At 35.2% G+C, this 16,950-nt stretch overlaps 1 protein-coding gene across 1 annotated transcript in view; it reads left to right on the top strand.

The window, feature by feature from the left end:
• Positions 1-455: 455 nt before the first annotated feature.
• Positions 456-16,950, top strand: part of pinx1 (PIN2 (TERF1) interacting telomerase inhibitor 1) — a 43,255-nt gene continuing 26,760 nt past the window's right edge. Inside the window, exons 1-5 of the mRNA XM_079831391.1 lie at positions 456-709; positions 3,429-3,538; positions 7,299-7,391; positions 7,484-7,565; positions 7,829-7,918. Coding sequence (XP_079687517.1) covers positions 691-709; positions 3,429-3,538; positions 7,299-7,391; positions 7,484-7,565; positions 7,829-7,918 — 394 coding nt within the window. The 5' untranslated portion in view covers positions 456-690. The remainder of the gene's footprint in view (positions 710-3,428; positions 3,539-7,298; positions 7,392-7,483; positions 7,566-7,828; positions 7,919-16,950) is intronic.

The following is a 16,950-nucleotide window of genomic DNA, read 5'->3' on the forward strand; positions in this document are numbered from 1 at the left end:
ATTGATATTATTGTTAATTACTTTAAAAACAGCACATCATTTTAAGAAACTTTGGCCAGGCATTACAATGATGTTCCATGGAAACCAGAGTTTGTCAGATGCAGTTATTACTATATAAAATGTTAATATTAAGATCTTGATAGCACTACCACTGTTTTCAAAAAAAAAGAAAAAAAAAAAGGATATATATATATATATATATATATATATATATATATATATATATATATATATATATATATATATATATATATATATATATATATATATATTTATACATATATTTATACATATATATATATATTTATACATATATTTATACATATATATATATATATCATTAAAGAAATTAAACTAAAATTGTAAAAGCTAAAATAAGTTCCATGAGCAGTTATTAATGTAAAAAAAATAAAATCTAAAAATTATCCTGAGCAGTTAACACACTTGCGACACCTACTGTTACAAAAGTGTTCAACTACGATGACGTGTATTCTGTTAATGGCGTAAATAATCCAAATTGGTGTGTATGATATAGTTTGTTGGCGTTTTTAATAATTATCGATCATATAATAATATTGTAATGCTTGAGACCACAGATATGAACTGCAAAATCATGCACATCTTTTTTAATCATGCACAAATAGGACAACCTGCCGCCTGTTCCTCCTCCATGTGTTCAAGGACCCCAAGATGTCCATGCTTGCCGAACGTGAGTTTCCAATTTGGAATGTATTTTAGGATAGTTTTATTTGTTTGAAAATATTATTTGGCAGTTTTTGTAAAATTGAATTAGTGATGTGCATTTGGTTTGGATGAATATCGTATATTAAAGTCATTCTTGCATTCATCCCAAGTTGTTTAGCATTTTTGCTAGCAGGCTAGCCATATTGGCTCTTTAATATCAGGGCGAATCACAAGTTGTCAAATGGCACACTACCACACAGGACTAAACAAAACTCTGCATCTACTAGGCAAGCATGATACTGGTTTACGTAATAATTGTAATGTACCTGAGTCAGCAGAGCATGTTGTTATGATGTGTAATAAATATGATAGAGAAAGAGCAGTAGTCAAGAGGAAAATTGAGGACATGGGAGAGACTTTCAGTCGAAAATAAATATTGAATAAATCGTCAGGCCATAAAATAATTAAATATTTATTTCAGGTTCTGAGAGCTACCAAGCTGGATTAAATTGTTTTTTCCTCCCTCTCTCTTCATATAATGACAGCATGTAAGCTATTAGAGATCATCCATAACCTGAGGGTGGCGGTAATGCACTGCGACCGTTAAAAAAATCAAAGAAGAAGAGTTGTCAAGTGCTGTCAAATTCCGTTTATACTGTACTTTATACTGTACATCTTTGACACAATAGCCTTGTGACTTGTGTCATGCTATATATATATATATATATATATATATATATATATATATATATATATATATATATACACACAGTGAGGAAAATAAGTATTTGAACACCCTGCTATTTTGCAAGTTCTTCCACTTAGAAATCATGGAGGGGTCTGAAATTGTCATCGTAGGTGCATGTCCATTGTGAGGGACATAATCTAAAAAAAAAATCCAGAAATCACAATGTATGATTTTTTAACTATTTATTTGTATGATACAGCTGCAAATAAGTATTTGAACACCTGAGAAAATCAATGTTAATATTTGGTACAGTAGCCTTTGTTTGCAATTACAGAGGTCAAACGTTTCCTGTAGTTTTTCACCAGGTTTGCACACACTGCAGGAGGGATTTTGGCCCACTCCTCCACATAGATCTTCTCTAGATCAGTCAGGTTTCTGGCCTGTCGCTGAGAAACACGGAGTTTGAGCTCCCTCCAAAGATTCTCTATTGGGTTTAGGTCTGGAGACTGGCTAGGCCACGCCATAACCATGATATGCTTCTTACAGAGCCACTCCTTGGTTTTCCTGGCTGTGTGCTTCAGATCATTGTCATGTTGGAAGACCCAGCCTCGACCCATCTTCAATGCTCTAACTGAGGGAAGGAGGTTGTTCCCCAAAATCTCGCAATACATGGCCCCGGTCATCCTCTCCTTAATACAGTGCAGTCGCCCTGTCCCATGTGCAGAAAAACACCCCCAAAGCATGATGCTACCACCCCCATGCTTCACAGTAGGGATGGTATTCTTGGGATGGTACTCATCATTCTTCTTCCTCTAAACACGTTTAGTGGAATTATGACCAAAAAGTTCTATTTTGGTCTCATCTGACCACATGACTTTCTCCCATGACTCCTCTGGATCATCCAAATGGTCATTGGCAAACTTAAGATGGGCCTGGACATGTGCTGGTTTAAGCAGGGGAACCTTCCGTGCCATGCATGATTTCAAACCATGACGTCATAGTGTATTACCAACAGTAACCTTGGAAATGGTGGTCCCAGCTCTATTCAGGTCATTGACCAGCTCCTCCCGTGTAGTTCTGGGCTGATTTCTCACCTTTCTTAGGATCATTGAGACCCCCACGAGTTGAAATCTTGCATGGAGCCCCAGTCCGAGGGAGATTGACAGTCATGTTTAGCTTCTTCCATTTTCTAATGATTGCTCCAACAGTGGACCTTTTTTCACCAAGCTGCTTGGCAATTTACCCGTAGCCCTTTTCAGCCTTGTGGAGGTGGACAATTTTGTCTCTAGTGTCTTTGGACAGCTCTTTGGTTTTAGCCATATTAGTAGTTGTATTCTTACTGATTGTATGGGGTGGACAGGTGTCTTTATGCAGCTAACGACCTCAAACAGGTGCATCTAATTTAGGATAATAAATGGAGTGGAGGTGGACATTTTAAAGGCAGACTAACAGGTCTTTGAGGGTCAGAATTCTAGCTGATAGACAGGTGTTCAAATACTTATTTGCAGCTGTATCATACAAATAAATAGTTAAAAAATCATACATTGTGATTTCTGGATTTTTTTTAGATTATGTCTCTCCCAGTGGACATGCACCTACGATGACAATTTCTGACCCCTCCATGATTTCTAAGTGGGAGAACTTGCAAAATAGCAGGGTGTTCAAATACTTATTTTCCTCACTGTATGTGTATATATATATATATATATATATATATATATATATAAATATGAGTTCAGATGCAAAAGCCTCTAAGTCCGTCTGACGTTTTTCTTTAAAATGAGCAATTTTGTCAGGCTCCTATGTATAGGTTTCTACCTAAGTACTGGTGCGTCTGAATGGGCTGAGGCTGAGATTTAGTGGGTTTGAAGTGAAAGTATTTTATGAAATCATACTATATGCGGAGAGCATTCACTCCGTATCGTTATCTCATTTTTGACCGAAGTGGCTAAATAAACTATAGAGATAAAGAAACATAACATGAAATGAAATCTGTTATCGTAGTTGTTTAGTGTTTGTAAAACTTACATCTCTCATAATTTCCATATTTTATTAGCACGTCGTAAACAGAAGTGGTCTGTGGACCCCAGAAACAGCGCGTGGAGCAACGATGAGTCAAAATTTGGACAGAAGATGCTGGAACGTATGGGCTGGGCCAAAGGAAAGGTAAAATGTGATGAAGTAAAGCATTAATCATATGCCAAATGTGTGTAGGGAATATTAAACTCAAAATCAAAAGGTGTAAGAACGCTGGAGAGAGTTTTAGCCAATTGACAAATCTTTCACTTGCCATGACAGCTGGCACATTCTCTACATCTTAAATTTACTTTATATATTTTTTTCTATATCAATAAAAAGTATATTTCAAAGCAACAAATGTAGAAGTAACAAACATTTGTTCCAGTGTTTCTAAAAACATGAGGAATACCTTGTATCCCTTAATGTAAGATAATTTAAGGTCTTTATAATTATATTTTTTAATCAATTAATCAACACATAAATCTTAAATTCGTCAATCCACCTACATGTTATGACTTAAATAACATGATTCAACTTTATGTATTCTTGCTTTTGAACACCTTTAAATTCTGCTTTTACATATATGTTGCTTGCCATGGCAATGTTATCTAGCTGGCTGACATAGATGAGGAGTTAAATTTCCATAGCTATTTATGATAGTCTTGAAAGTACCTATTAAACTAATAAAGGTTCATTTGAATTATTCACTTATTTTGAATAGTGTCGTGGTCTGGCAAAGAAAGAAATTGTATTGTTAAGCCATGACCCATGAGATATATTTTAATATACATTATAAATACACTGTCAAATCATGCTTTTATTTATTCATTTATTTATTTATTTATCTTTTTTTTTGTAACGCATTTCAATTAACATATAGTGCTCAATGCAATCATAAATTGTCTTTACAGTATAAAGACAAGAACAATTGCCTAATGTGTTTTAAATGTAAAAGGTTTTTAAACCTTTTTCGTCCTTTTTTTTTATACAAAAAATAAATAAAAATGCATATATTTTCATGTAGATATTAGTCCTTCATTCATATATATCCACATTAATGTGTACCTATATATGTGCAAACATAATACATCTCTCTACATAATAATCTCCCATTTATGTGTAGCAGCAAAATCAGACCTTTCTGATATTCAACTCATTTCCTCAATTTTATTTTCTGGAACACATCCTTCTTTAAATTAACAGAAATGTACATATTTTACGTCATATTAATCTCTATTGTCACATCTATCCCGTTATCTAATGTGAGTCTCTCTTGTTTAAACCCTTTACGTGTAATTGCCTTATTACTGGCTGCCAAAAGCACACCCATCAGGTATTTACTAGGGATGCAACAATACAGTTAGTCCACGGTTCAATACATATCTCGGTTCGGTTCGGTTCTGATGGCTTGTCACATCAGTTTTTTGTTATTCTATTCTTAGGCGACAGGAACAGCAAGAGATTAAGGAGAAAAAATACTTTTTATTGCAATACTTTCTTTATTTTACTTAAAAGAATTGAAAACCCTTACTTAAACTTAAAACTTTACTTTAAAAAAAAAAAAAACCTTGTACACATTCCTTGTGTATTGTATAATATAATAAATATATATATATATATATATATATATATATATATATATATATATATATATATATATATATATATATATATATATATATATATATATATATATATATATATATATATGAGATATAGATATAGATATAGATATAGATATAGATCAGGGCCGTGCAGAGAGTTCGTCAGGGGCAGGGGCTCAAATGTAAAAAAGGGGCAATATGTAAATATATACATATATATATATATATATATATATATATCTCATATATAATGTCATATATAACTGTGGCAGTACGTTTTGGGAGTTCATTTTTAGCCCATCTCTGCAAAACGGACTTCAGGATGGACTAAAAGGAACTCCCAAAACGTACTGCCAGATTCTGGAAGATGAATTCTTCAAACAGTGGTACTAGAGGATGTGGTGCTGGTCCTTCAAGAGTCACTCTCAACCTATCTGTCCATAAAGCCTATAAAAAAAACCTTCTTCATGTATTTTACAACACTTCAGCTTGTGATTCTTATCTAGTGGGGGTCATTTTTTAGGATTCTTTACCTAACTGAAGTCTCTGAGATCCTGACACCTTGCACTTCTGGAGACTCCAGGTAGGTTGCAGCTCTGGAAAATGGATGCGCTGGAGACTAAAGGGTTCCTGATGGTTTCACCCTTAATTCTTCACCTTAATTCTTAATTCTTTTGCAGTTAACAGGTGTCTTTTCTTCACCACCTGTTTTTGTCAGATCCTGCTGACCCAACGAGCATTTCACTGTCCAATGGTCATGCCTTAACTGCAATGTCTAGTATTGCATTAGTATTGCATCCTTCTCATGGGCATTTAATACTTTTTGACTTTTCAGTCTGAGTTAAATCTCTTTTTTGGCTCAATTTATCTGTAAAAGAAAACATGCCTAATAATTCTGCACACCTGAATATAAGGTGTTTTTCATTTCCAGCCTTCATGAACAATTATATATCACTTATACATTATTAAATACTAAATCAATAGTAGTTATTAGGATTACTGTGGTTTGGAATTGATCAAATGTGCCTGGAAAAAAAATATGATCAGAAAATCAACGTGCCTAATAATTCTGCACTCCCTGTATATTGTCATAATTTGCTCTCTCTTAATACTGCTTGTAAAGGGATATTCTTTGTATTACAACTTTTCATATCCTTGCATTGAGCATGATAATGTGGGTCACACCAGTTTTCCACTGCCCTAATTTGCGCTGCTCCTTTGGCAGCTGTAGTGTTTTAAAGCGTACTCTGGGCTTTTCCCTTGCCAAATGAATCGTGAATGCATTTTGTCCCATTCTGTGAATTGTCTTCCGGTTATTTCTACAGGTAAACATTGCAATAGATATAGAAGGACTTGGTTGGGTCTCCAAGATAAATCATTATATCATCTGCATTGCAGGCTATTTTGTGTTCCACTTCTTTTATACTAATAACTTGAATTGTTTTATCCTGTTTGATGCTTTGTACTAAGGTTTCCAAAGAGTGTGCAAATAGCTGAGGGCACCTTGGGCATCCTTGCCTGGTGCCTCTTTCCAAAGTAAATGATTTTGATAAAGAGCCATTAATCTTTATATGCAGTTAGTGTATCATAAAGTGCTTGTATATTTCTAATTATAATTTTGTGATGGCCACATTTGTGTAATAACTTGTAGAGATGGGTCCAGCTCGCTGAATCAAAGGCTTTTTCAGCATTTAAAAATTTGTAATCATTGCTTTTGGTTTATTTCTCCTTTTATTTCAATATACTTTTTTTCTGCTGGCCTCCCATTTGACATTTTAGAATGAGATGAGCTGAAATTACTTTGTTTAATTAATGTTGTTTGTTGGATGAGTTGGAATTCATGGTGAAAATCAGTGAACTGGAATATTTTTTTATTTTTTAAACTCGATCGCTGCGTCTGAACATGCATACTTCCATATTATATAGTATGTGAGGTGAGTAGTATGTCAATTCATAGTATTCATAAAAAAGATCACTTACTACTTCTGGTGAGATTCTAAAGTGCGCATTCAATGGAGACTTTACTATTCCATGAGGCCACGGGAGATGATTTGTGAATGGCAGTACGGATGCCGTAGGTCACATGACAGTGACAACATGGCAAATGTAGTATGTCCTAATTTATTTAATTCTACACACATTCATACTATATAGAACATACTCTTTTTTTTAATAGTTGAGAAGAACTGTACAGTATGTGATTTCGGACGCAGCACATGTCTTGCTTGTGTGGAAATGGAAATGGAACAGTTCTAATTATTTGCATGTGCTCACATGTTTTTCCTGGTTTGTTTGCATGGCAGGGTCTTGGCAAGACTGAACAGGGGTCTACAGAAAACATTAAGGTTAAAGTCAAGAACAACAAGATGGGTCTGGGCACCGCTGTAAACAATGAGGTGAGAAACATTTGCCATTTTTTACTCTTTTAAACTTTTTTTTTGTTAGTTTTTTTGGTCACATCAATCTTCCTTTTGGTGGTTTGTGTTAGGACAACTGGATTGCCCACCAGGATGATTTTAATCAACTGCTTGCTGACCTTAACAACTGCCATGGACAGAACCACACTGACAGTAAGCTGAATTTTGAACATAAAAGGCAAAACACCACTTGTGTAAAAAGTCAGTTGGGTTGTTTGTGTGTGTAGTCTCCTTAATGTTCAATAGGTGGTGCTATTGTGATGTTGAAATGACCTGGGCTATGGTTTGTGGTCATTTTAATGTTGTATACAGCCTATCTTTTTCATGTGAATCACTCTTATGTTAAAAACATTGTGTAATGCCATTTTTGTACTGGTTATTTTTATTACATTTTTAATCTTGCTGTGTATTTTCAGACCCCACACCCTCACAGGATCAAGGATTTAGTTTGGAAGAGAAATCAAAGACCTCAAAGAAAAGGGTCCATTACATGAAATTCACTAAAGGTGAGCCATTCAGTGTCGTCTTGCACATCTGACATTACTGTATTTTGAGAGCTTTTTCTAGAACTGTGGTTCTCAACCTTTTTTAACTCCAAGGCCAGTTGTCCACAACAATATTCAAAGGCCCCATGACAGTTTTTTGTGATGTTCAAATTTTTTAAATAATTATTTACATTACAATAATTAAATTTCTCACAGTTTGTACGTGATAAAATATATTGTGTGTGTGTATATATATATATATATATATATAATAATGAATGAGTGTTACAGGATTTTTCCAGGGCTAGAAATCACACTTTTTAATGTTGGCTTCCTTATATAACCAGGGTTTCAAGACAGTGGGAATTCTGTTTTTTTTTTTCAAAGAAAATTTGTTTTGTAGGTGTGGGGGAAAAAGTAGTTTTACATATGAATTGCCATTTCTATCTTCTACCGATTTGTATTGATTCACAAATGTCAAAAATCAATTTCTAAAGTGTTACATTTCTTTAACTTCTCAGTACTACTCCGTTATTGACTCATTAGAGTGTTATTAATCACAAAAAGGACTTAATTCGGGGAGCTCTGATGCATGCAATCCCGAATTCAATTCTCTTTCACAACTAATTGTGCTTGAATAGTCAAATACACGCAATTATGTCAAAAAGCATATCGTGTGTGGAGTATTCACGTAAACTCAGTCTGTTATGTTCTACGCGAGCGTGAACCGTTACGAGAAAATCAGATCCGTTTAATTAATGTTAATACAAAAATCACTCACTACTTTTTGACTGATTAACTTTTGTATCTTTTAATACGAATCAATTTATATTTAATTCATATTAGTGTTTTATTTTTACATTCGACCATTCTATTTAGTAGTATTATATGTAGTATTTACTACATGACATGTTAAATAAACCTAAGCTACTGTACCTGAAAAACATATTTTGTTTCTATTGTATTTGTCCTATTGTTTGTAATTTGCCTCTTTGTTCCTATTTTTAATATCAAAAATAAAATAAAAATGGCAGTCATGAGTATAATGATTGCAGTCAGCTTAAATGGGATTTGTTTTATAATATTGGGTTGACTAAAATGGGAAGAAACAAAATGCATTTCAAGGTTCACATTTAATTCAGAGGGATTTTTTTTCTTCTTCAAGACCTATTAAACTGTAGCTAGAAAACGTAACACAACTGTAAACTAGAATCAAATCTATGCATAAATTGGATTAAAAATTTGGTTCAAAATCAAAAATCGATTTTTAATCGAATCACGAGGTACCAAAAGATTCCCATCCCTATTGATTTGTCTTATATTAATGCTTTTGTCTTTTTTTTTAAGTCATCTTAAGCCCCTCTGGTTGAGAACCACTCCTGTAGAGTGAATAGTTTTCTTATAATTTTATTGAAAAAGAAACATTTTTTTATTTGTGTGCCTATATTTGGTGATTGATTGGTCTGTCTGGGAAGAGATGACTTGAGTTGATCTCTACATAGGCAGGTTTGTCTATTTAAATGGATAGTTCACCCAAAAATGAAAATTGTCATCACTTACTCAGCCTCACGTTGTTCCAAACCTGTATGAAGTTCTGTCTTCTTTTGAACACAAATTATATTTTAAGGAATGTTGGTAATCAAACAGTTGATGGTAGCCCTTGACTTCCATTGTAGGGAAAACAAATACTATGGAAGTCAATGGCTACCGTCAACTGTCTGGTTACAATATTCTTTAAAAGATTTTCATTTGTGTTCAGCAGAAGAAAGAAACTCCTACAGGTGGAACAACATGAAGGTGAGTAAGTGATGACAATTTTCATTTTTGGGTTAACTATCCCTTTAAGTCAGGCGGTGAAAGGTTGTTGTTTTTTTATTTTTAAATAACCTACATGACGTGATAATTTGAAAAACATTCATGCAGCAAAGCCAGGTTTTTTTTTTGGGTATTATTTTTCAATTTCCTTTATAAATAAAGCCCCCCTTCCATCACTTCCTGTGTTCAGAAGCTGAACCTTGTATGCTTTGGCGTATGTAGTAAAAGCTCACGGGTCACTGCTGCAGTAGATCAGCATGATCGAGTTGGCGGTCAGCTTAACCAGCAGCCTGGGTCGCCCCTAGTACAGGGAGTCGCTTCATGTTTTCTGACTATCGTGTAGACAAACAAGTAACCTGAGTCTGATCAGGCAGTTGATCAATCTCCCTGAATGTTTTGTCACGTAGAGTTGACCTCTGCTGAATGGCTCACATCCTTCCCAGCATGGAAAGCAGGGCGGCCTGATGTTTGTTGGTGGTCTCTATGAGTGGGAAATTTATTTGGCCTCAGGTCTAAACATCCATGATGCTATGACACTTTTACGGGTAGTATTTTTAGACCTTGTCTTATTTTCCATGATGGATGTTTATAAAAAATGCCAGGAATGTTGGGAAAAAACTCGATGTCTCATCACCTGAGAGGACACCGTAGCATACCGCTCCTAAGCTTGACTTCCTGTTTCCTGTGAGGAGCACGGGCCAGTGCACTTACTTCTCAAAAAGGTCTCAATCAGCACCTGATGAGTCTCACAGATAACACTGCATCCAGAACAATGTTGTTGTTGTCTTTGTTTAAAGCCTTTGTTTAACTACAAGAAGGAAGACCGTACTTTCAGTGGATGGGTCTCATGTCTCATGAGACAGAATGGACGTCTTACACAACCTCATCACGACCCCCCGTGGCAATTGGGCTACCTCGCTAACCTCATGTCCGTGACCTCAGCTCTGCTCTGATTGGTTGTTTTGCCCTCTGCCTCCATAAGTCTCATTTTGTGTCTTCCTGAAGTGAAAAAGCATCACCTCAAGCTCATTAGTAAAATGTTTTTTTTTTTCTATTCTTGGTGTGATTGACACCCTATTGTAAAAGCATCACCATTTAGAGGTTAAAGAGATGGGCCACCCAAAAATAAACATTCTGTTATCATTTCCTGACCCTCATTTCATTCAAACCTGTATGACTTTGTTTATTTGTTAAAAAAAATACAATGTAAGTCAATGGGAACCAAAGCTGTTTTTGGTTACGGAAATTTTTCAAAATATCATTTTTTTGCGTTCTGTAGAAGAAAAAAATGCATGCTTGAAACAACATAAATATCAGAATTAATTTTTAGGTGGACTAACTCTTTAACAGTAAAAATATAGCAATGGGATGCTGTATTGATACATGAATTCTCAGTAGACGACTCTGTTCTCTGAATGTGTGATGTCAGTAATTTGATCCATAACAGTCTGTTTGGGATTTATGTTGCTGTGTCTGAAAGTGGAACTAAGATGTCTAACTGTCTTTGAAATTGCAGGCGTGACACTGGTTGTTACAACTGCTAATGGATTTGTAGTTTGTTGTCATGGCAATTGTCTCGTTGTGTAGCGCGTGGGGTTTCCGCCCATGTCCCCCGTGGAGGCTTTGTTGATTGGATCACCTTTTGCTGATATTAGTTGGTCTGTAACCCACAGATGGCCTCACCCTTTGTACGTTTCCCAGGTACGCCCCACCAAAGCCGTTGCCAGGTTAAGGCTTTTAATGGATTTAACAGAGATAAATTAGTTATATCTGAAGTATTTACATTTACACTTTTAAACATTAGTTAGTCTGGAGTCCATTAAACGGTAAACTACCACAATACAGTTGTGATAAAAAGTGGACAATCTTTTGATCTAGTTTCTTTAATATTAATATAAATTATTGCTATTATTAGTTCACCTAGGCTGCAATTATTTGGTCAAATATACAGTAAAAGCAATAATATTGTGAAATATTACAATTTAAAATGATTTTCTATTTGAATATATCTTAGAATGTCATTTATTCCTGTGATGCAAAGCTGCCACTTACTGCTCAAGCAACCTTTTATTATGAATGTTGAAAGTATCAACATTGATAATATGGAAACAATGCTACAGTTTTTCAGGGTTCTTTGATGAATAGAAAATTCAAAAGAACAGCATTTATTTTTGAATTCAAAATATTGGTTACACTTTAGTTTAGGTCCCATTCTCACTATTAACTAGTTGCTTATTATTAGCATGCATATTACTAGGCGATTGGCTGTTTATTAGTACTTATAAAGCACATATTAATGCCTTATTCTGCATGACCATATTCTACATCCCGTAATCCTACCCAATACCTAAACTTACAAACTACCCTTCTAACTATTAGTAAGAAGTAATTAGGAGTTTGAGGCAAAAGTCGTAATTAATATTGAGAATTGGACCCTAATTTGAAGTGTGACCGAAATCTTATATACCATTATGAATGTCTTTACTTTCAAAACCGATCAAATGAACGCATCCTTGCAAAAAAAAAACCTTAAATCTTACTGCCCCCCAAACCTTTGAATGGTAAGGTATGAATATATTTAAAAAACAGAACTTTCTACAAAAACAATAATTTTAATGTCTTTTTTATATTTGTATGTATTTGTATTCATTTTAATTGGACTAGAAATCACATATTCCTTTTATCTAAGCAAATGTTTTTCTAGTCAAATAATTCCAATACTAGTTAGATGACTTCACTATTTTTTCAAAAAACAGTAATAATGAGACGTTGTCCAAATGTTTGACTATAATATTAGCAACCTTAAATGTAGTGTATAGAGGTCTCTTGTTGTTGATTCATATCCTGACAAAAGATAATAAAGGTGCAACTGCATATATTTCTACAATTTTTTTTAATGTCATTTTTAATAAGTGATTTTGGACTGATCCTTTAGAATGGAAGCAAGCTGAGCACCGCTCTAGACAGGTTGGAGGTAGCTTGTTTCAAAGATTGATGGCTTTCAGAACAGGAGAAAGGCACCAGCGTCTCCAGCACCCATCTCAGACACAAGCAGCGTAAACCAGTAACCCAGATTTAATTGGCTGCCCATTTATCAACTGATCCAGCATTTCTTGATGTGAGCTGAACTGCAAGCACTTCATCATCTGAGTGGGTCAAGCTGTTACACAGATGAACGGAACAATTTTGGACCCGTTCATTAATAATTAACCCAATTTCTTTTGAGAAACAAACCAGTGCGTATGATATTTTCATCATTGCTATTTAAGCAGTTAAAAGAACACCTCCTGATCGTTTTTGTCACCTTCACTTCTTGTTCCAGAAAAGCCTTTTTCTTTGTTCATTTAATTGCAACTGAAAAGCTTAGATCTTATCCAGGTGTCTTATGGGGCAGTCAATTAGTATTTCACTTGTCAGATTAGGAAGTCGATCCAAAAAAGCCTCTGTGATTGCTAATCTGGTTTGGCCAGAGTTCCGTCACATTCGTTGCCATCTCAACAGTGACCTTGCTCCCAACGGGATTTCATAACCTCATGTGCACCGCTAGACTATACTGCCACTCACCGACGCTTAAAAACAAAATGATAATCATAAAAATAAAATAAAAATGCTTTAAAGTTAAAATGTATTACTACTTTCAATATAATCACAGTAAATGATGACTGGGACTGTCAATCTCTAAAATGACAAAGTTAAGCAAAAAGGGCACCATACACCCGGTGAAGCCTTTTAAAGCAATGACAACACTCATTTTCTTGTTATTTAAAGAAAATAAATGTCTGGGGCCGTATTCACAAAACATTTGATCTCACCACTAAGAGTTCTCCTAAAAAGCAGTAAAAGTTCTTGGGTATTCCTCTTAATACATTCACAAAGCTGCGGTGACCGACTTTTACTAGGGAACAGAGAGAAGCCTTCAGCTAAGAGAAAGGGTGGGTTTAACCTCGTTGCTATGGATGATGTCGACATGCTTACTAACTATGCACACACAGTAATTGGCTGATGGGGGAGGAGTCTCTGTCAGTGATTTAATCATAGAAATATTGTAGAACTAGGGATCCCATTGCCATATTCAAATAAAGATTCTAAAAATAAAAATGTTGCCATTTTCAAATAAAGATTTTCGAATGCAGGCCAAGTGTCAATAACTAAGCAATTGTCAGCATTTTGCATGTCTGCATCTCGAGAGATTGCAGAATTCAAGCGACATATGTTTTATAAACAAAGGTCGGGTGGAACACGTTCAAATGGTCTATCTAATCAGGTCGAGAGAGGCATATATTATATACACAAATGTCCCACCGAATTACCTCAACCGTTTTCTGCATCCCTTCGCCACCCCGACGACTCACTCTTGCCTGGTTCCTATTCCCAGTAGGGGATAAAGGGCAGCACTCCGTGTTTGGGCCTCCTCTCGGACAGCACCCCAATTTTTTTTTTTTATTACTCTTTTACTCTATTCGATCATTTGTAAGTGGGAACTTGTGAAAACAACTGCCACAGGTAATCGGACATCACTTATTTATTTTAGTGCTGTCAATCGATTGAAAAAATTACATAACCACACATTTTTTTTCTGTATTAATCAGGATTTATTCGTTTAACAAAAAAAACAACAAAAAAAAAAAAAAAAAAAAAAAAAAAAAAAAAAAAAATATATATATATATATATATATATATATATATATATATATATATATATATATATATATATATATATATATATATATATATATATATATATATATATATATATATATATATATATATATATATATATATATATATATATATTTGTAATTTCAGTTACTCTCCAAATTAGTGTAGAAACAACTTAAAGACTATATTTTAACTATTTGTTGAAATGGCATCTTTTTATGAATGAAGGCCAGTATCACTGACGCTAATACGGCTACTGTCTCGATGTAATAGATTATTTAAAAAACGTTACATGATAGACATTCAACATTATAGTATAACTGAAAGCTATATCAATTTCAACATTAGGCTTTAAAAAAATAACAACTTTTAATTTAAAGCTGCTGTCGATAACACTTTTTGGTTAAAAACGATCCAAACTCAAATTGAGCAAGTACATAACCAGCCAGTGTTCAAAACGATCTCCTCATCTTAGCCCCGATTCACAACGGTAATAATGTGTTATTAGTGGTACTGGTGGATTTCCGCGGGAAATTCGAGCATGTCTTTGCGTCGTTACGTCACGTCTGTATACATAAAGAAGGATTCCGGCTAGTAGCAGTATTGCATGTGAGGAGCGTATCGCATGTTCCTCACAGCAACTGGAATAATTACATTTATAATTTTGATGGCGGATTGTAATCCAGAAAGGTCCAAACAACAATCATCAGTGACAACTGGAGATTCACCCGTAGTCAAAATCAAAAGATTAGACTGTACAGAAAAAACGCCAATACACAATAAATACACATAGGCACGCAATCCTAATGTTGTTAACATTAACAAATTTAGAACGAGGTATAACGATACTAATAATTTGCATGGTTTTATGTAAATTATGAGCTAATCGATCGTTAGATTTAATCACTGATGGTAGCTTCATTTATTTCTGCTTTTTCCCCCCCTCAGTCAGAACAAAAGTGGCAGACATGTTACTTGTACTTTTTTCGGTGAAACTTATTATTTTGGTCGTACTTCCAAGACATAGTGTAGTATCTGTAATTCCGAAGTACAGTATCCACACCGGTGCAGTGACAGCCCACATATATTACTCCTTAAGGCCAATTTATACTTCGGCGTCGAGTGTACGCCGTAGGCTGTGTGATGCGCGCGTACCCTACGACGTACCCTGACGCGCACCTCTCCAAAAATGTAAAAACGCGTCAATTCTACGCGGACCGCAAGCGCCGTGATTGGTCTGCCAGAACCCCTCCCTCAGGTCAATAAATAAATAAATCTGCGATAGGAATGTGTGTGTCCAGAAATGGGATGATAGTTTCATCCTTATATCTGCTATATAACACAATATTTTGTTGTGCAGCGATTGTTTATGTTAGTGAATAAATACATAGATCCGCTGTGTATAGTTTATTTATTTTCTCATTAAAACCAAAGATGTTAATCAGTGATTGTATATCAAGAACAGGGACACATTAGGGTTTATTTCGTTTTGTGATTTCAACGGAATGAATGGTCTCCGCAACAGCAATCGATTGAAGCGCTTGTCTGTGCATGAGCCGATACTGAAAAAAGCGTCACGAGCACTCGGCATGATTTAAAAAATGCATTCCAGCGCCAGATCGCCTCTTTTGTAACTCTACTAATCAACTAGAGATGCTTAATTTGTATTACATACAACAACTCAAGCCGCAAGAAAAGCCGATATCTGTCGCCATGACGGCTGCTGATAAGTGTCTGGGAGACCGTGATTAGACTCCCCCTGAAACTGCCTCATCGACACGGCATCTCAATAAACCCGTCTCCTGCGTGTTGCCTCCGATCATTCGAATATTGCACTTTAATAATTATTTAATCAACATCATCCTCAATAAACCCGTCTCCAGCATGTTGCCCCCGGTCCCTCGAATATTCTGATCTATTATGACCTCCGAGCTGTAAAACTGCCAGAATAATAATAATACGCTGTTTGTTAATTGGCCAGAGGAGAACTGGCACCCCGACTGAGCCTGGTTTCTCCCAAGGTTTATTTTTCTCCATTAGGTCACCTGATGGGGTTTTGGTTTCCTTGCCACTGTTGCCTCTGGCTTGGCGTGCTCAGTTGGGGACACAAAATTTTTCAACTAAACATCGAAATACATCTAAATAATAAACTAAATTAACCATTTAAACTAAATTACTGATCAAATTATTAATCTAAAGCCCACACTGTCACTGTATGATACTTGAAATTTTTCCAGAATGGCTATACAGCTGAATAAAATTATGCTGCATTATTTTCCTGTCTAACACTGTAAAGCTGCTTTGAAACAATCTACATTGTTAAAAGCGCTATATAAATAAAGTTGACTTGACTTGACTTAAAGTTGACTTGACTCCGACAATGTAAACATGCTTCTTCGCCGTTTGCCTTGATACTCTGGGTTACCATCAACATTCCCGTAGACACTGCCAACTAACGGTCTGCATGTGGAATTGCATATTGACGCAGACAACAACGCAGAAGTATAAATGAAAACCAACGCGTAACTTGCGCCGTAGAGGATACGGCGTAGGTCTGACACAGAAGTATAAATCAGCCT

The sequence above is a fragment of the Gobio gobio genome, assembly GCF_949357685.1.
Source record: "Gobio gobio genome assembly, chromosome: 12".
In the NCBI taxonomy this organism is placed as follows: domain Eukaryota; kingdom Metazoa; phylum Chordata; class Actinopteri; order Cypriniformes; family Gobionidae; genus Gobio; species Gobio gobio.